The sequence below is a fragment of the Bufo bufo genome, chromosome 2 (genome assembly GCF_905171765.1).
Source record: "Bufo bufo chromosome 2, aBufBuf1.1, whole genome shotgun sequence".
Lineage (NCBI taxonomy): Eukaryota > Metazoa > Chordata > Amphibia > Anura > Bufonidae > Bufo > Bufo bufo.
The window spans coordinates 214,606,559-214,625,840 of NC_053390.1; the positions used below are offsets into that span (position 1 = coordinate 214,606,559).

The window sequence follows — 19,282 nt, forward strand, 5'->3', positions numbered from 1 at the left end:
CTACATCATGACGATAATGTGAATACGGTACCAAGACCCGCCCGCCAACAAAGTACTATGATGCAGTCAGTTTGGCTCAGGGGAGCCACTGTCAGTGCGGGAGATGCGGCAGACGCATGAACCAGGTTTTTCTGGACTGAGCACAGTTGTGCGAATCAGCCCCAAGGGGAAACAATGGGGTCATTTACAAAGACCGGCTTTTTTACACCCTTCGCTGGCGGAGAAAGCGCCTAATCTGTGAATATTTTGTCACAAACACTTGTGACAAAATATTAAAAAGTCGCAAAAAGGGGTCTTGTGACTTTATATACACCAAAAAAATGGCATACTGCTTGCTGTAAATGACCCCCAATATTTTCAGAAAAGTAACGAGTTGAACTTGACAGAAGGTTGAAGCTCTTCCTACTTTTTTTTCTCACATAAAAAAATAGGAGATCATTTATCAAGACCCTGCACCAGAATAGTGGCAAAAAAAAATAAAAAAATACATTTTTGCACAAGCCTATATTACACGAAAATGGAATACTTTTTGCTCTTTTTTTTTAGCATGCGCTCACCTCTTTTTGTAAGAAAACAGTAGGAGGAACATGTGAAGGAGGGGCTAGACCTATGTGGCAGTTTTTTGGAGCGATTTACACGTGAACTGGTTTTCAGATTCTCTTTTGGTGCTTCTTATGGCACCACAAAATAGATCAAAACTAAAATCGTAAATAAACTTCCCCCACAAGGGTGCCTGCACATGGTGCGGAAAGAAACGCAGTGTAATACAGTACCAGCAAAGTATGAGATTAGACAAATTTCATGTACACTTTGCTTTTTTCCTTTGGTGCCGAAATTGACCTGCTGTGCGAATTTTGAAACCCACAGTATGTCAATGGTTTGTGCAATTCCGCACCTTCTGTAGAGTGGTTTTCTCTATACACTTCAATGGGGTTCAAAACCTGCAACAAAAACTGCACATAAAACACCCCAAAACTGCAATAAATGGTGCTGTTTTGATGTTGATTTCATGCAGATTTTCCGCACCGTCCTTAGGGACTGTTTACGTAACGGTTTATACAGCGGAATTTTGGCGGCCGCATCCTTTCTGCCTTCATACATCTCAACAGGAGACAGCACTGAGGATATCGGAGCACCAGCTAATAGCTGTGAAGGGACAGGGTTCATTTATCAAGAGACTTGCGACTATTTTAATCGTATAAATATTCGCAATTCCCCTTTTTCACCGGCCGTGCGAGAATATTAAGTCGCCAGTGTGGAAAAGTTTTCGACAGTTGGGTGGGAAGAGGCTGGAGCAGTGGCATGCAAGCAAATTTACTAAAATATGCCTAGAAACAGGCATACATGTTGACGAAAAACTATTTTTTCCACCAGACGCACAGCTGCCGTAGATTATCACAAATTACCCTAATCCTCCAGCAGTGCAAGAGGAAACAAAGGCCTTTGTAAATGTGACCCAACATTTTTCTATTTTATTTTTGTGTGTTTAGGGTCAGCTTTATCATTTACAAACGGATGAAAAATACTGACCGGATCGGTCACATTTCTGACTCCTAAATCCATAATCTAGCGAGTCTTAACACCGCAGTTGCAGAGGGATTAGGCAGGTCTGAAGACGCCTGATATTAACACTTTGTATGTGTGAGAGTTTATTGCAAAGCTCATTATAACACATGTTCTAATGTTAATTAACAGCTTCATGTAAAGGCAATTATAATACAATACGAATTTTATTTCCAGGATTTTCTTGTACTGGGGGACATTTACTAAAGGAGCCAGGCCAGTTTTTGGAGTAATGGACTGCCGGAAGTGTGCCTAATTTATGATGAATTAGCCGAAGGGCTCTTCCACATGAGCGAGTTTTCCGTCCATATAAAATGTGTGTTGTGAACGCATAGCATCCAGGCCGAATCCTCACCCATTCATTTCAATGGTTCTGTGTACATGAGCGTTGTTCTTCACGCATCATCTTTGTGTTCAGGAAAATCACAGCATGTTCTATATCACAGATCAGCAACCTTCGGCGCTCCAGCTGCAGTGGACTACAACTCCCAGCATGTACTCCTTACTCATCTGTTCTTTTAACTCCCTGGAAGTGAAAGGAGGATCCTGGGAATTGTAATTTAAGAACAGCTGTGCTAGAGGTTGCTAATCCCGGTTCTATATTGTGCGTTGTTCACACATTCCCGGCTCCATAGAAGTGAATGGAGCTTGCATGAAAAACAGAAGATATCCAGATGCAATGCGAAGGTTGTGAGGAGATGGAGATTGTTATTCTTCAGGCTATGACGTGCGTGATAAACACATGCAATCCGGAAGGAAAAAACGCAGACACTGAATGTAATCGCAGAATTTTTTTTTTTATTGCATCTAAAGCCATCATTTTTTTTCCTGAACAAATCCTGAGACAATTCGTATGGTTCATGTGAAAAAGGCGTAAAAGGTACTTACACACGTTGCAGATTATGCACAGTATTTCCATGCAGATTCTTTTATGGATAAACCACAGCATAATAAAAGTACCAGCAAAGTGTAGTGTACAAATCAAAGTGATTAGACGAATCTCACGTACATTCTGCTTTTTCAATCCATGAGGAAGTTAACCTGCTGTGCGGATTCGGAAACCCACAGCATGTAAATTCTTTGTGCGGTTCTTTAGCCCCTTAGGGACACATGACGTACCGGTATGGCATGTTTCCAGAGTCCTTAAGGACACATGACGTATCGGTACGTCATGTGTTGTTCCGATCACCGCCGCCCGGCGGGCGGTGATCGGAACAAGGTGCCTGCTCAAATCATTGAGCAGGCACCTCGGCTAAATGCGTGGGGGGGTTCACACACACCCCAAAATAGTGCCAATAAAACAGTCATCTCATCCCGCAAAAATCATACCCTACCCAAGGTAATCGCCCAAAAACTGAAAAAATTATGGCTCTCAGATTATGGAAACACTAAAACATGATTTTTTGCTTCAAAAATGAAATCATTGTGTAAAACTTACATAAATAAATAAAAAGTATACATATTAGGTATCGCCGCATCCGTGACAACTTGGTCTATAAAAATATCACATGATCTAACCTGTCAGATGAATGTTGTAAATAACAAAAAAAAAAAAAACGGTGCCAAAACAGCTATTTCTTGTTATCTTGCCTCACAAAAAGTGTAATATACAGCAACCAAAAATCATATGTACCCTAAACTAGTACAAACAATACTGCCACCCTATCCCGTAGTTTCTAAAATGGGGCCACTTTTTTGGAGTTTCTACTCTAGGGGTGCATCAGGGGGTCTTCAAATGGGACATGGTGTAAAAAAAAAACAAAAAAAAAAAACAGTCCAGCAAAATCTGCCTTCCAAAAACAGTATGGCATTCCTTTCCTTCTGCGCCCTGCCGTGTCCCCGTACAGCTGTTTACGACCACATATGGGGTGTTTCTGTAAACTATAGAATCAGGACCATAAATATTGAGTTTGGTTTGGCTGTTAACCCTTGCTTTGTAACTGGAAAAAAATTATTATAAAAAAAAATGGAAAATCTGCCAAAAAAAAAATTAAATTGTATCTCTATTTTCCATTAATTCTTGTGGAACACCTAAAGGGTTAACAAAGTTTGTAAAATCTGTTTTGAATACCTTGAGGGGTGTAGTTTATAGAATGGGGTCATTTTTGGGTGGTTTCTATTATGTAAGCCTCGCAAAGTGACTTCAGACCTGAACTGGTCCCTAAAAATTGGGTTTTTGAAAATTTCTGAAAAATGTCAAGATTTGCATCTAAACTTCTAAGCCTTGTAACATCCCCAAAAAATAAAATATCATTCCCAAAATGATCCAAACATGAAGTAGACATATGGGGAATGTAAAGTAATAACTATTTTTGGAGGTATTACTATGTATTATAGAAGTAGAGAAATTTTAATTAATTTCTTACAAATTTTTGGTAAATTTGGTATTTTTTTTAATAAATAAAAATGAACTTTTTTTTACTTCATTTTACCAGTGTCATGAAGTACAATATGTGACGAAAAAAAACTATCTCAGAATGGCCTGGATAAGTCAAAGCGTTTTAAAGTTATCAGCACTTAAAGTGACACTGGTCAGATTTGCAAAAAATGGCCTGGTCCTTAAGGTGAAATAGGGCTGAGTCCTTAAGGGGTTAGTGCGAATTTCACTCTTTTCAATACAACCGCATCAAATACCGCAAGTAGCGCATGGACAGGGCACATGGGGGAAGATTTATCAAGCCCACCTGTTTTTAGGTGTAAAATTAGACAGGTGTATTTGCTTAATCTGTCTTTTGGCAAGTATTTATAAAAACTCCCACAGCACTTTATGAATTAGACTAGGCGTATTATTAGTCTGACCTCTAGTGGTTCTTTTTCAGTACGACAGGTTCATATTCACCAAGACTGGTCTAATTCGTATATGCATGAAAATGTTGCGCAAGTGAGCTGAAAGCAGGTGTACGTCTCCATGAAAGGACGGCTTTTTAGGTAAAATGTTGCTCAACTCACCATTCAAAACAGATAAAGAAAAGTATGCAAGCCCTGGAGTGAAGTAGAAATTTGACTGTTTTTGAGACTAAACTAGGCACAAAAAAGGCGCACCTGCATAAAAAGGGACAGAAAATAAGCACATTTCAGAAAACTTCTGAATTAAAAAAAAAAAGAAAAACACAACAGTTGAACGAGATGCAAATACCTCCAAAAACAGGCACATTTTCAGTAGTAAATGCAACTAAAACAGCTAAGACACTACAGTATCATGGCCTCCTCTCTACTGGGGTTAGGGGGGGGGGGGCTGTCCTTGGTGCTGAACGAACAACCCCTGCTTCTTGATTGACAAGGCTGGGTATCTCACTCAGTCCTGACAATCTCACATCTGCACCACTGTTCCAAACAGCAGTGTAAGCGAGGTGGTGCTACTTCCAGAGCAGCAACTGTACATGTGCTGCTTACCAGTGGAGCCACTGCACTTGCACCACCACCCAGAGCAGTGGCACTGGCATAAGATTGTCAAGGCTAGGGTTGCACCAGGTATCAAATTATCGATACTTTTGTACCGGTATTTACCTTTTACCGATACTAGACTGTGTGCTATGCACAGCCTAGTATCAGAGAACATGGCGTGCACTGCTCTCAGTGTGCACCATGTTCTCCTCAGCAGCACAGGGGGCCACTGTGCCACTAATGAAGATAACTAACCAATGAATACAAATACAAGAGGCGGGTGCTGGCTACAGAATCACTTAGCTGGCACCCGGCCTCTATGACAGGGCGCTGTAATCTGTGGCAATTACCCCTCAGATGCCACATCTAGGTAACAATACTATTACCGGTATTTCCTTTGGTGTCTTGATTACAGAGGCAGCGTGAAGACAATTACTGTTAATATTGCTGTTACTATCTTACGTATTTTCGAAACCCTACAGCAAGTCCTATGCATCATGGTTTTATATATTTTTTTCCCCCCCATTTCAACCACTGGAAAAGATCATGGCATTCAAAACCAGTACAGTTTTCCATAAAACTGCTTGTTTTAGTAAACCACAGCTGTCCATCACTGAAAACTCAGCAAACATATTTACATGTGGATTTTGCAGAGGGGCTGTGGTAGCGCTCCTACTGTCGCTGTTACTTGCTTGGAGCTAAAAAGTAGTAAGAGAACTGTATAAGGTCTCTTTCACACCAGTGTCCTATATTTCCAGTCTTCTTGACCAGAACAAAGAAAATAATGGAAGTGCCAGATTCAGCACATAACTGACGGGACTAGTCAAACAGATCCATTGACTACAACAGAATCCATTCAGTTTCCATCTGGGAGGAAGTCTTTTATTTTTATTTTTTTAACACTCCGCTAAAAAAAAGTTCTGCATGCAGGACTTCTCTCCGCTGTTCACATCTGTTATGGAGGTCCTGAATAGAGGCCCCAATGCAGATGGGAACATAGCCCTAAGATCTTTTCATATTTTCAGGCATGCAGTAAAATGAATCATTCGTTACAATCATCAGCACAAGAAAATATTAATGAAATGAAAATAATCCACTCCACACTGACTGTACAGATTCTATAATAAGCTCTACAGATATTTCACATACACCGAGTATTACATATAATGGCTGGTCACATGAGGAGTACTCACAGGTACCTGTGAAACCGGCTAAATAACAGAATTACCAATTAAGGCCTCATGCACACGACCACATCCATTTTGAAGTCCGCAAAAAGACTGAACATATCCTATACTTGGCCACAAAATGCAGACCACAGATCCACTTAAATCAATGAGTCTGCAAGAAAACAATGTGGATGCAACACGGACGGTATCAGTGTTTTGTGGATCCGCAATTTGCAGACCACAAAATGCGTACAGTCGTGTGCGTAAGGCCTAAGAATAATGAAAGAGTATTATGACCGAAGACATTTATATCTTATCCACTGACGTGCCATAAATGTCTGACAGGTGAGAGTCCCAACCCTGGGATCCTCAACTCTCAGTAAGGCTGAATTCACAGTACAGTACAATAATACACTCGAGTGTATCACTGTACAGCAGCGGCGCCACAAAGCGCACCGCGTCATAGCAACCAATGACGCCGTGCGCTCCTGCACAAAGCAGGATGTCTGTCCGTGAGATACCGGACTGTGTTCCACGGACGTGTGAATTCAGCCTAACAGAGCAGTCCCGTGACTCATTTTGCTTTCATTGCTGACCACCTAGTATTGCAAAATGGGGGAACTGGACCCCCACCTATCAGACATTTATGGCATATACTATGGATTTGCCTTACAAAAGGTATCTAATATGTATTTTCCATGAATCTATAGTGCATGCAATGTTAAAAACTTTGATGTTTTGTTAAGAAAAAGGCTTTTTCTCATGAAACTCTGCACTCACTGAAAAATGTGAGGGGAAAGAGACCGTTCTACTGAACAGATTTACTTCTAGTAATGATCAGACCTCATACCAGAGTGTGATTGAGAGGAGCGCTATATAGTCTTTCCACTGTAAAATCTTATTTCTAATGTCATAAATAATGAAAGGGGCATAAAGAGCTCACCCAGGATACTAACCAGAACCATCAGCTAGTTTATTAGAAGCAGATGCATAATTGGACTAGTGGACTAGGTGCGGTGCTCTCGCATGTGCAAAGATATAGCAGATAGTGGCCACCCAGTTATCTTAAAGGGGCTATCCTGGAAAAGATAATGATGACTTATCCTCAAGGTATGGTCATCATTATCACATCGGTGGGGGGTCCAAGTCCCTGCATCTCAGCGGTTTCAGAGAGGTGCTTCACTCACAGGAGCTCTGGTGAGTGATGTAGGCTCCTGACTAGGGATGAGTGAACTTGTGTTTTCAAGTTCAGTGTCCAAGGTTAGGATTCGGGTTATGCAAGAATTCCGTTATGGAATGCGCTACCACGGACGATATCTTGTGGTCCATGGTAGCGGAATCCATAACAGAATTCTTAGATAACCCAAACCTTGGACGCCGAACTTAAAACACAAGTTCGCTCAACACTACTCCTGACAGCTTTCCGGATCACCTATCCTGAGGATAAGTCATAAATATCTGGATAACCCCTATAACAATTTGAGATAAGTCTACAGAATTGGAAAGGTGAAGAAAAGTTAGGGTATGACTACATGCAATTTTAGGAGCGACACTTGCCTCAAGCCCAAGTATTGCAGTGTAGCAGGGCAGCGATAGAAAAGAATTGGGTCAGACTTGCGTGTTTGCTGCGACCGTGACACTGAGCCCAAAATTGCCATACCTTAGGAGTCAAAAATACTGTTATTACTCAAGTACATACATGAGAATATATTCTGAAGGTTTATTTAAACTGATAGGCACTTTTTAAATGTCTTCGGTCTTAATGTCCTTTAACCCTTTCATGACTGGAGGAGCCATAATTTTTTTATTTTTCTGTTCACATATGAGAGCTTTTCTTTTGTGGGACAAATTGTACTTTCTAATGGCACCATTTCATATTGCAGACGATGTAGTGGGATGCTAGAAAAAAGAAATCCAAATGGGGTGGGAAAAAAAAATAATAATTCAATTCTGCCATAGTTTTATGGGTTTTGTTTTTATAGAATTCCCTACACGGTAAAATTGACCTGTTCTCTTCATTTGCCAGGTCAGCACAATTACAGCGATACCACATTTATATAGTTTTTTCTGGTGTATAATTTTTTACATCTGTGTTAAAGGGCTCATATTTTACGAGGCAGTCTGTACTGTTTACCATTTTGGAGTGTAGGTCACTTTTTGATAACTTTTTATTACAGTTTTTGGGATGTGAAATATTGGCCATTTCGATTTTGTTTTCCAGTACAGCATTCGCAGTATAGGATAAATAGGTTTATATTTAAACAGTTTGGTGTTTTGGGACTTGGCAGTGCAAATTATCTTTATTTTTAATGAGAAAAGTGAGCGATTTGAATGTAAATATTTTTTTTTTACTTTTTTTTCTTCCCCTAACAAACTTTAACATGCGATCATCTGATCACTTCTCCCATAGAGTGCAATGAATTACCATTACAGCCTAAGGCAGTTCCATTATGTTCCTAGGTAATATTGCTGTGGTAGCCTCTGATCCTTCAGAGGGACTGAGGCTACCAAAGCAAACCAATGGCTCCCCGATCAACGCTCTGGGGGAGCTGTTCAGGCCCAAGGAGTGTAGTGCTCCCAGAAAAAGTGGCATCTGATGCAGTGGTCACAACTATCCACTGCATCGGAGGGTTTAAATATCTGTGATCAGTTTTTTTTTTTTGCCAATCATATACATTAGCTCTAGGTTTCTGCTGTGTAAAATACCAGACGGTAATGACGCCCACGCTCCAGAGCGGGCTTCATCTTTAACCACCTGACCAGCACTGTACATGTACTGTACACCATCACAATATCTTTGTTTCTAAGTTTCACTGTAGGCTGTAGACAAGTTACAGGTTATTTACAGCATGGAATCGTGTGTAATCCACTTCTCCTACCATTGAGGCTACCACCTAAGATAACTTTTGCATCAGTCTTTGGAACCATTTCCAAATTTTAGCACTTTGTTTTAGTGGGATGTCCTGTTGCATTTCCCAGACAATGGGACTTGGATTTAAAAAGGTGGTGGCTCAAGCTTTTCCATTAGAGATTTAATCCATGTAGTTCCATTGATCAGTTTGGTAGTAGCAATTATGTATTCGGTTCCACCGTCCTCCAGTTGAGAAAGGAAACGCAAGGCAGCAATTTCTGCAAAGGTCACTCCACCAAGGAAAAAGATCAGCATCACCTTGTTCTCCCCTTGTTGACCTGGAAGCGTGAATAAATCTTTTTAAACAATTATCAAATTCCACACTAAACATACTGTAAATATACACACAACCCGAGAAATTCACAAATATTACAACATCTTGATAGGTTTTATAGGTCTTGTATAGTAAAAAACGGTTAGTAACAGGATAGTGCTCTAAGGTTGTTGGTTCAATCAATACTATTTAACCTAAAAATGAATCATTCTCCTGTGTATAGCAGTACCAATAGATATGTACTGGGACGTGTGCTGTTGATATAGCACTAGGGTTATACATGTACCTGGTGCTGTTGGTTTGAGGAGATGTGCACATTTTTTTTATGATTTTCCCTAGATTGTACCATAAGTATTTATGAATGCATTTATTTATTTTACAGTACTGATGCTCAGGGTAGCAGTGTAGTGCTGGGGGGCCAAGGATGGTTTATCATATGGGTGCATTTTTCACATCGGCTATTGTTAGTCTATAAATGGTCACCAGTCTCATATTCTTGTCAGCACACATTCTTGGTTGAAATCAGAATGAGTGAAGTGTGGTGGCTGCTTTAACAACCTGCAATGGTGGAAGGTTTGACTCATCGTATTCCTTGTCCCAGACAGGTAAAATTAAAGGGAACCTGTCACCGGGATTTTGGGTATAGAGCTGAGGACATGGGCTGCTAGATGGCCGCTAGCACATCCGCAATACCCAGTCCCCATAGCTCTGTGTGCTTTTATGGTGTATAAAAACCGATTTGATACATATGCAAATTACCCTGAGATGAGTCAGAGCTTGAAAATATGACTTCTCTGGTCACACAAGTAAGATATGACTCTTATGTTAATTTGCATAAAAGGCGGGAAGTACAAAAATGCATAATACTTAGGGTAACACAATGAACATTTAGAAACGCTCAGTGAGGGTAGCATAGTAGAGGTGACAGGTTCCCTTTAAATGCGAATGAACTGATTGAATTATTAAGTGTTGTATACATCAATAGTACAAGTTAAAGGGACTCTCTGGGAATTACATATTGATGTCCTATATGATCGGAAGCCATGGTACACACCTGAGCTCTAGTGAGCGTCATGGCCTCCTTGCAGCTTACGAAGCACGATCCATTTGATAAAGGCTGTGCTTGGTCATTGGCCATCAATATGTAAATCACAGGAACTCCTTTAATATAAGGAACTTAGTAATACATCTTTTCAGCATAATAGGCTTCTTTCTCCCCTCACCCCCAAAACTAACATTGTCTGCTCAATCTGTCTTGAGAGACAAGACAGGCTGCCAGCTCATTGATGGATCAGATTACATGCTGCCTATAGAAGTCTATGGAGAGGGGAGGGGTGAGGTGGAGGTTTTTTTAGATTTACTAGTAGTACTGATTTGTGCAAAGTTTGTTGGAAGTACAGTGACCATTTAACTTATGGATTCTTACTCTAATCAGACATATCTGTACTTTTAGGTATGTCCGTACTGATAGAGATTATATATATATCTATCTAAACAGGTCACTTACGTTTCTTCAGAAGCCCAGCCGGTAGGGACTGCCGTTCTTCAAATTGAGGACCAGGAAGGATTTTAAGAACCTCTTCAATACTTCTCCAACCTGGACGGACCAGAACCTGTGCCAGACGAACACTGAGAGGAGCATAGCCACTGTACACATAGGAGATGTCATTAGGATTCTAGGTGGGTGAAAGCAGAGGGAACAAATGTCAGAGATGCTCATTCTCTAACATTTTACACAAATAATCCTCAATGTTAGATATCATGGCCACAATGACTAGTGATCCTCTCTGGTAATAGCTTTGAGGGAACAAAAAAAGTAAGCTACGCTCTGCAAATGTATAAGCAAAGTGAAGACAGAATGGCTGTTCTGCACGGCCTTAGTTTATCACGTATCTAACAGTGGAAATTAGTTAATCTTATGAAATAGATTAGAGGTAAATATCCCACAGAAAGTTGGGCAGTCACCTTTCATTTAGTTAGGGGTAGACGTACAAAATTAGACACTTATTATTGACTGAAATTGACCACTGTATGATTTATTGGATGTTTGACTGTATTTTTCAAAAATCAATGAAGAAATATCTGAATAAAAATAAGACACTTATTATCCAGCTAGTAAAACTGGTCATACAGATTAGATGTGTATCAACCAAATATGCAGATTATAGCTGGTTGCCGAACATCTAAAGTGCATGGGGCCTCCAGACTCTCCTCTAACAGCTGATGTCTGGTGAGAAGTATTGGGCAAAATGGTCGATCATCCAGTTAGAAAGGAGATAAGCCGCTGTCAGAGGACTCTGGAGGTAGCTTCCTCCCCTCTCCCATTCACTACATATGCATGCTTGGCTGAACCGACAGGATCGGGAGAGATGGCTGTTGGCCAAACAAGCATTTTGCTGAAAACAATTTTGTGTGTAGGGTCAGCTTAAGGAATGAAGGTGATGGAGAGATATGCACAGAGTCATCAGCAGTGGTTTTCTAAGTGCACCCATTTCTGCAAAAGTGCAAAGACTCTATATAAAAAACAAAACAAAAGATGGATAGCTGGCTGTACAGAAGGATAAGCAAAGTTGAAGCGTATTTCTAAGAGCAGATGAGAGAACAAGTCCACCTGAGTGAGGTATATGCAGAGCCTTGAGTATCTGAAGTCCATAAGGGCTGTTTCACACGAGCGGATGCCGTGCGTGACATCCGCTCCGTGAATGACAGCCAAGACCCGATGCAGACTGCAGAAGCACGGAGCATTAACATGATTGATAATGCTCCGTACCTCTCTGTGATCTCTTTATCTCACTGTGATTTCATAGTAAAGAGATCACAGAGAGGCACAGAGCATTATCAATCATGTTACTGCTCCGTGCTTCTGCAGTCTGCATCGGGTCATGGCTGTCATTCACGGAGCGGATGTCACGCACGGCATCCGCTCGTGTGAAACAGCCCTAATAGTTTTGTTCTGAATACATTCTTTTTACTGGTATTCACCTGCTCATTGACATCGTCCATCCAGAGGCGCAGGGTTTTCCTGATGGTTGGGTAATTATTTCTACTGCCCGATTGTGCTTTTAAAAGCCCAGCCTTTTCCAGATTGTGCAGGGTCAGTATGTGCTCATAACCATAAGTCTGCCAAGCAAACAGTACACCGCATTTTAGAATGTAAACAATTTTAGGGGAAAAAAAATTAAATCTGGTTCTTCAAAAGATAGAAATGTCAACTCTTCATGGTCGTTGAGAATTTCATTGTTTAAACTAAGGGGTGATAAAAGTTCTCAGTTTACTAGTTAGTTTGACTTTGCTTTTTTGTTGTTCTGAAAACCAAGTATAAACCCTAAAGAGTGGCGACCCACCAGATCCAAATAAGAGAAGAATAATTCAATCACAGCTTTGACTATTAGTAAATTAGGTGCACCAAAATGGAGAGAGTGGACTTTGCCTATGGTACCAACATTCATGGGAGACGAAGCTATATACACAGTGCCTAGCATGCAGCCTCAAGTGTCACTGTACTTTGAAAAAAAAAAATTGATATGTCATAGTTACGTATCAAACGTTGTGATCAGTGGAGGTCAGAGTGCCGAGAATGTGACCCCCACATAGAATGAGGACAGAGAAGGGCTCACATAGCACGCTCAGTCCCCTCACTGTATGAGGCAGACTCAATTGGAGTCTATGGGAGGGGGATTTCTCAAAGGTTTTATGCCACTATTGTGGCATAAGAGTCACCATCATTTGTGACTTTTAGAGGTTCTTTCCATTTTTCAAAGGTTGCAAGGGTCGTGCTTAAAGGGAATCTGTCACTAGCAATTTACCCAAATTTTTTTTTCATGAATCCATGTTTAACAGAGTACCTTTTTTCCATCTGTCTTATTCTTTTGATTGTCCGTCTTGTCATTTCTTCAAAAAATCGATTCTTATGATATGTAAATGACGCTGTAAGGAGCCCAGAGGGGCGTTCTTCTTTCTCCACGGTGCCCAGGAACGCCCCTCTGAAGTGCCGTGCCCGGCTAAATTTGAAAACTAATAACGCCTCCAAGTTCATCTAAATCGCCTCCCAGAGGCGCGGCTAAGTGCTCAACACCCCCCCTCCTCAGCGCCGTGCTCTGCGGCAAACACCCCGATCCTCCTCTCGCCGGCATCCCAAATCCCGCGCAGGCGCAGTGCCGGCGATTTCCTGGGCTATGATAAGATGACTGTCGGCACTGCGCCTGCGCGGGATTTGGGATGCCGGCGAGAGGAGGATCGGGGTGTTTGCCGCAGAGCGCGGCGCTGAGGAGGGGGGGGTGTTGAGCACTTAGCCGCGCCTCTGGGAGGCGATTTAGATGAACTTGGAGGCGTTATTAGATTTCAAATTTAGCCGGGCACGGCACTTCAGAGGGGCGTTCCTGGGCACCGTGGAGAAAGAAGAACGCCCCTCTGGGCTCCTTACAGCGTCATTTACATATCATAAGAATCGATTTTTTGAAGAAATGACAAGACGGACAATCAAAAGAATCAGACAGATGGAAAAAAGGTACTCTGTTAAACATGGATTCATGAAAAAAAAAAAATTGGTAAATTGCTAGTGACAGATTCCCTTTAAGCAGAAAGGGTGGGGCTTAGCTGGGCCCACCGAACTTACTACAACTTAAAGAGGACCTTTCACCGATTATTACACTATGAACTAACTATACAGACATGTAGAGCGGCGCCCGGGGATCTCACTGCACTTACTATTATCCCCGGGCGCCGCTCCGTTCTCCCGATATGCCCTCCGGTATCTCCGCTCACTAAGTTATGGAAGGAGGAGTCAGCCCTTGTTCTGCTGTAGCGCTGGCCAATCGCATTGCAGAGCTCACAGCCTGGGAGAAAATAACCTCCCAGGCTGTGAGCTCTGCGCTGCGATTGGCCAGCGCTACAGCAGAACAAGGGCTGACTCCGCCTACCATAACTTAGTGACTGGAATCTCCGCCTACTATAACTTAGTGAGCGGAGATACCGGAGGGCATAGCGGGAGAACGGAGCGGCGCCCAGGGATAATAGTAAGTGCAGTGAGATCCCCGGGCGCCGCTCTACATATCTGTATAGTTAGTTCATAGTGTAATAATCAGTGAAAGGTCCTCTTTAAGTTATAGCTCAAGTCTGCGTCAGCTCCTAGCTGGTGTAGACTTAAGTTTCTGGAGCAAGGAGTGCAACAGATGCACGTAATTTACAGGCATGTGCATCTTACTCCAGCATAGGGAGATCAAGACTGGTGTATGGGAACATCCAATCTTGATAAATCTCCCCATGAGTCTGTCATGAGTCTCCTGCAGTGAAGAGCAAGTACTCTGTGTGAGAGCTTCTCTCTTCTTGTTCTAGCAAATGTTGGGGGTCTCAGCACTTAGACCTCCACTGATCCAAATCTTTGATACAAGTACACAGTCCAGGTACAGTTTAAAGGGAATGTGTCACTGTCGTTTGGAACGCTATATTACTGTTAAAACTAATATTTTATTGATTCAACACAAGAAAAAGGGAAAGGGAACTACCTATATTAAAATACTAGAGCACCATCTAACCAGTGTACGGTCGATGATATGGACCTATAGAGCCGCAGATTGCGGTACATGCGGCTATAGATGGGGTCACTAGAAGTGCCGCAACTAGTGCTATACTACAAGCTGGATCATAAGGCCATGGGGCCGTGCTAGATCCAATCCACCAGAAGTAGGCACTGTGGCGCGGTCAAAAGTGCTCTGAACCAATCCCAGCTAATAGTGCCCTAAACTAAATTTAAGATGGACTAATCCATTGATAAACATCTGCCTGCAGAAGCCGACCTCACTGGAGACCATCCGTTCAGGGTGAATCAGATGTCTGAGTGTCGGCTCTGCAGGCACGAATCAAGGGACACTAGGCTAAGCTGGGTGGAACAGAAAGCTTGATTGCATTTGCTCATCAGCTGCAGAGGGCTGAGAACCGCAGACCTCAACTGCAGTGTGAGCACAAACAAGCAGTAAGATCATTGATTTATCCCCACACCACGCTCGACGCGTTTCACCATATTTGGCTCGTCAGGAGCATAATTCTGTGGTTACATGGACAAATGGTCAAAGCTGCTAAGCCTCCGTGACAGAGGCTGCAGCTGTCAGTACGAGGTGGCCGAACGCGGCCGCTCAAGTGCACGGAATATAAGGAGAGTCCTCCTCCCCTCTACTGAGTCACGCCTTCAGGGCGGCCAATGAGATTGCAGGAGGCGCGGCACCGCCGCATCATCCGTCCCGCCCCCATTGTACCGCCCCCTCTATGAGGCGGGCCCAGATGAATGTCACAACATTCATACATTAAAGATAGAGCTGATGCATACGGCGGCTCACTGATCCAGCGGCACAGTACAGCAGCGATCGGGATGAGGACTGCTGAGTGGTCATCAGTTCCTCCTGTTGAGGACATCAATCGGTAACGGACAACACAATACCACAGGGTCACCTCTTACAGGGACCATGCAGTCTTATTGATCTCAGGTGGTGACACAAAAGTGAGTCAAATATTAATTTATTAATGATAAGCTGTCTAATGCATAATACTCCTGAGACACAGGGATCTACTTATACCCCTGCTGCACTCTCTTGTCATGGAGGTTAGAGAAAACACGCAAAGGAGTTATATTCATTCAATCCATGAGGTTGGAGCGCATACAGGCGGTAGATCCACTGTGTCTCTTTTTGCAACAGACGCCTATCAAAGTCGCCTCCTCTTGGCGATCTTCTAACCACCTCCACAGCCTGAAATTTAATGGCATCCGCATCACCGTTATGTACAGTTGACATATGTCTGGCGATAGGGGTATCAGCCCCATTGCGGATGTCATTTAGGTGTTCTGCTACTCTTCTGCGGAATTCCCTTGTGGTTTTACCCACATATTGTTTTCCGCATACACAGGTGGCCAAGTATACCAGGCCTCTCGTCTTACAATTTACAAAAGATCTAATAGTAAATCTCCGTTCAGTGACGCTACAAGTAAATGTTGCGCCAGTCCGAATTGCAGGGCAAGCCACGCACCCGCCACAACGGAAGGTCCCTTTAAGGCTGGTACTCAGCCAAGTAGATGTAATAGGACCCTGAAAGAAGCTGTGGACCAAGCGATCTCTCAAACTGCGTCCACGCCTGTATGTAATCAATGGCGCGTCGCCTATCATATCTCCAATATCTGGGTCTGATTTTAAAATACCCCAATAGGTCTTCAACAGCTCTCTCACTGTGTTATGCGCTTCATCATATGTGGCTATGATGCGCAACTGCTCTGTTCCCAATGATCCTGGCCTAGGGGTAAGAAGGGCATCCCGATTTTGGGCCAGCGAGTGATGGTATGCCTTGGCTAATACATGTTGCGGGTACCCCCTACTCCTAAACCTGGTTTGTAGCTCACTAGATGCCGTTCTGAAATCCGACATACTAGAGCAGTTGCGCCGTACCCGAAGGTATTGCCCTTTTGGAATTCCCCTCCTCAGGGGCAGGGGGTGGCAACTGTCCCATCTAAGGAGGCTGTTGGTCGCAGTCTCCTTGCGGAACAAACGTGCCAATGTTACCCATCCTGTCCCTGAAGACGGTCAAATCCAAAAAATTGATTTGCGATTTCTGGATTTCTGATGTGAAGAATAGTCCCATAGAATTTACATTCAGGTCTGAAACGAACCGATTGAAGTCCTCCACAGTCCCCGACCATAAAATCAGCACATCATCTAAGAAGCGTAACCACAAATTAATGTGGTCAGCCCATCTCTGATTATCCGCGAACACAACCTCCCGTTCCCACCAGCCCAGGTAGAGATTGGCGAAGGTCGGTGCACAAGGGCTCCCCATCGCCACTCCCCTGAGCTGGTGGTACCGCGCCACAGTGCCTACTTCTGGTGGATTGGATCTAGCACGGCCCCATGGCCTTATGATCCAGCTTGTAGTATAGCACTAGTTGCGGCACTTCTAGCACTTCTAGTGACCCCATCTATAGCCGCATGTACCGCAATCTGCGGCTCTATAGGTCCATATCATCGACCGTACACTGGTTAGATGGTGCTCTAGTATTTTAATATAGGTAGTTCCCTTTCCCTTTTTCTTGTGTTGAATCAATAAAATATTAGTTTTAACAGTAATATAGCGTTCCAAACGACAGTGATATAATTTTGATAGGTGGAACGTATACCTCATACCAGTTGTATCAGTGAAATTTTAAAGGGAATGTGTCATCAGAAAATTACCTATGGCTTAAATGAAGTTTTATGTTAAATACATTTTTTCTGAATTTGTGATTTATTTATTTTTCATTTTCCATGTCAATATTTATATAAAAAAATAAAATAAAAAAATTCTTAAATCCTGCGGTTTACACACTGGCCACTAAGCCTAGAATATGTTAAGGCTTCCTGTCTTTTGAGAGCAGCTACATGGGCCATAGACAAAATGGACAGGAGGGGACCCCACTGACTTATATGCGAGTTTTCTAGGCGTCCACTGTGTCCTGTGCAGGTCAGGAGGGAGTTAATAAGCTGTGATATCACCTATTGTGAATGGTGGATCCGGTGTTATCTATACAGAGGTGTTACTTGCAATTGTAATTCTGCCTGTGATGATAAAAAAAAAAACAAGAAAAAAAAACAAAAAAACACTAAATTCTAAAAAAATAAATAAATATGATCATAAAAGGAAATTTATAAGGAGAACGTTGAGCTGCTTTCGGTCATCGGTTTTCTACCAACAAGCATTGCCAATTGGCTGAGAACAGATGATAGGTGCTCTTGTCACAATGCTGGATGTGATGCTTGTTTATAACAACTTACAATATCTGAATACATTCAAGCAAGTCTATATCTATGCGTTGTAGTCATTTTTACGGGAAAACCCAGAGCTATTCTTTCAGTCAAAAAGGAAGGAATCGGTGACTGATCCAGAACTAATGGTAAAATGATATATACATATTCTGAGGGGTAAAGACTTTACTCATACAACACATCCTTACCTGTAAAATCTCTTTCTTGTAGAAGTCCAGCACCTTTTGCTTGAGACCCGTGTTGCACACAGATTGAAGGCAGACCAGTCTTAAGATCTGTATTAAGGGTTCTTTTTTCGCAATACAATCCTCTATGTATGGATTAACCTATTAAAATAATGAACAACTGAACTGCATGACTAGTGTCACACAATATCATAATCAAGCTCGCTATACATATGAGACAATGATCAGCAATGGGATCACTCAAAAATAAAAATAAATTAATAAAAAAATAATAATAATAAACCAGAATCCACTGACTCCCTGGTCCTTGAGCACAATGGCAAATCAATGGCTGATGATGCCATACATATGTAGTTTCGGCTGATCATGGCCAACATTCTTCAACCTGATCAATCACATTTTCTTCTGTTGTCTGCCATAGTTTCAGCCGGCTTTAATCCCATGTGTATGGCCAGCATTAAACACTGGTAAGCAAGTTAGAAAAATCACATTTTCTTAAGGTAACCATACATGCTCAATAACTGTCAGCTAATAAAAAAGCCGAAAAAGAATCTACCATCTGGTCACATCTGTGTGGCCACAATTTTACAGGGAATATGTAGCAAATACTTATGTAATAATAATGATTTTTAAATTAAATAGAATCCTTTAAATTCAGCACATTTAAAGAGGACCTTTCACCACTCCTGACATCCCTATTTTAATAGCTTCATGCATTCCCCATGTGATAACAGTTCTGGTGCATCTATTCTTATGTCTGTATGTTGTGCCATTCCTTTATTTTTTTCTACTATAAATTGCTAGCAGTCTGCAGTAAGGGTACAGAGGGTGGTAACTAGGTGGGGTGTGTCCCAGCACAGTTTGACAATGGCAGCGCTGACAGGTTAGAGTCGGACTGTGCAGGTACACACCTCCAACTGGTTACCACCCCACTGTACCCTTACTGCAGACTGCTAGCAATTTAGTCATAAATAAAATAAAGGAATGGCACAACATCGAGCCATAAGAATAGATGC

At 42.2% G+C, this 19,282-nt stretch overlaps 1 protein-coding gene across 1 annotated transcript in view; it reads right to left on the reverse strand.

Moving 5' to 3' along the window:
- Positions 1-8,491: 8,491 nt before the first annotated feature.
- Positions 8,492-19,282, reverse strand: part of VPS33A (VPS33A core subunit of CORVET and HOPS complexes) — a 41,284-nt gene continuing 30,493 nt past the window's right edge. Inside the window, exons 10-13 of the mRNA XM_040416155.1 lie at positions 18,270-18,407; positions 12,284-12,421; positions 10,809-10,977; positions 8,492-9,305 (exon numbers count right to left, since the gene is read on the reverse strand). Coding sequence (XP_040272089.1) covers positions 9,112-9,305; positions 10,809-10,977; positions 12,284-12,421; positions 18,270-18,407 — 639 coding nt within the window. The 3' untranslated portion in view covers positions 8,492-9,111. The remainder of the gene's footprint in view (positions 9,306-10,808; positions 10,978-12,283; positions 12,422-18,269; positions 18,408-19,282) is intronic.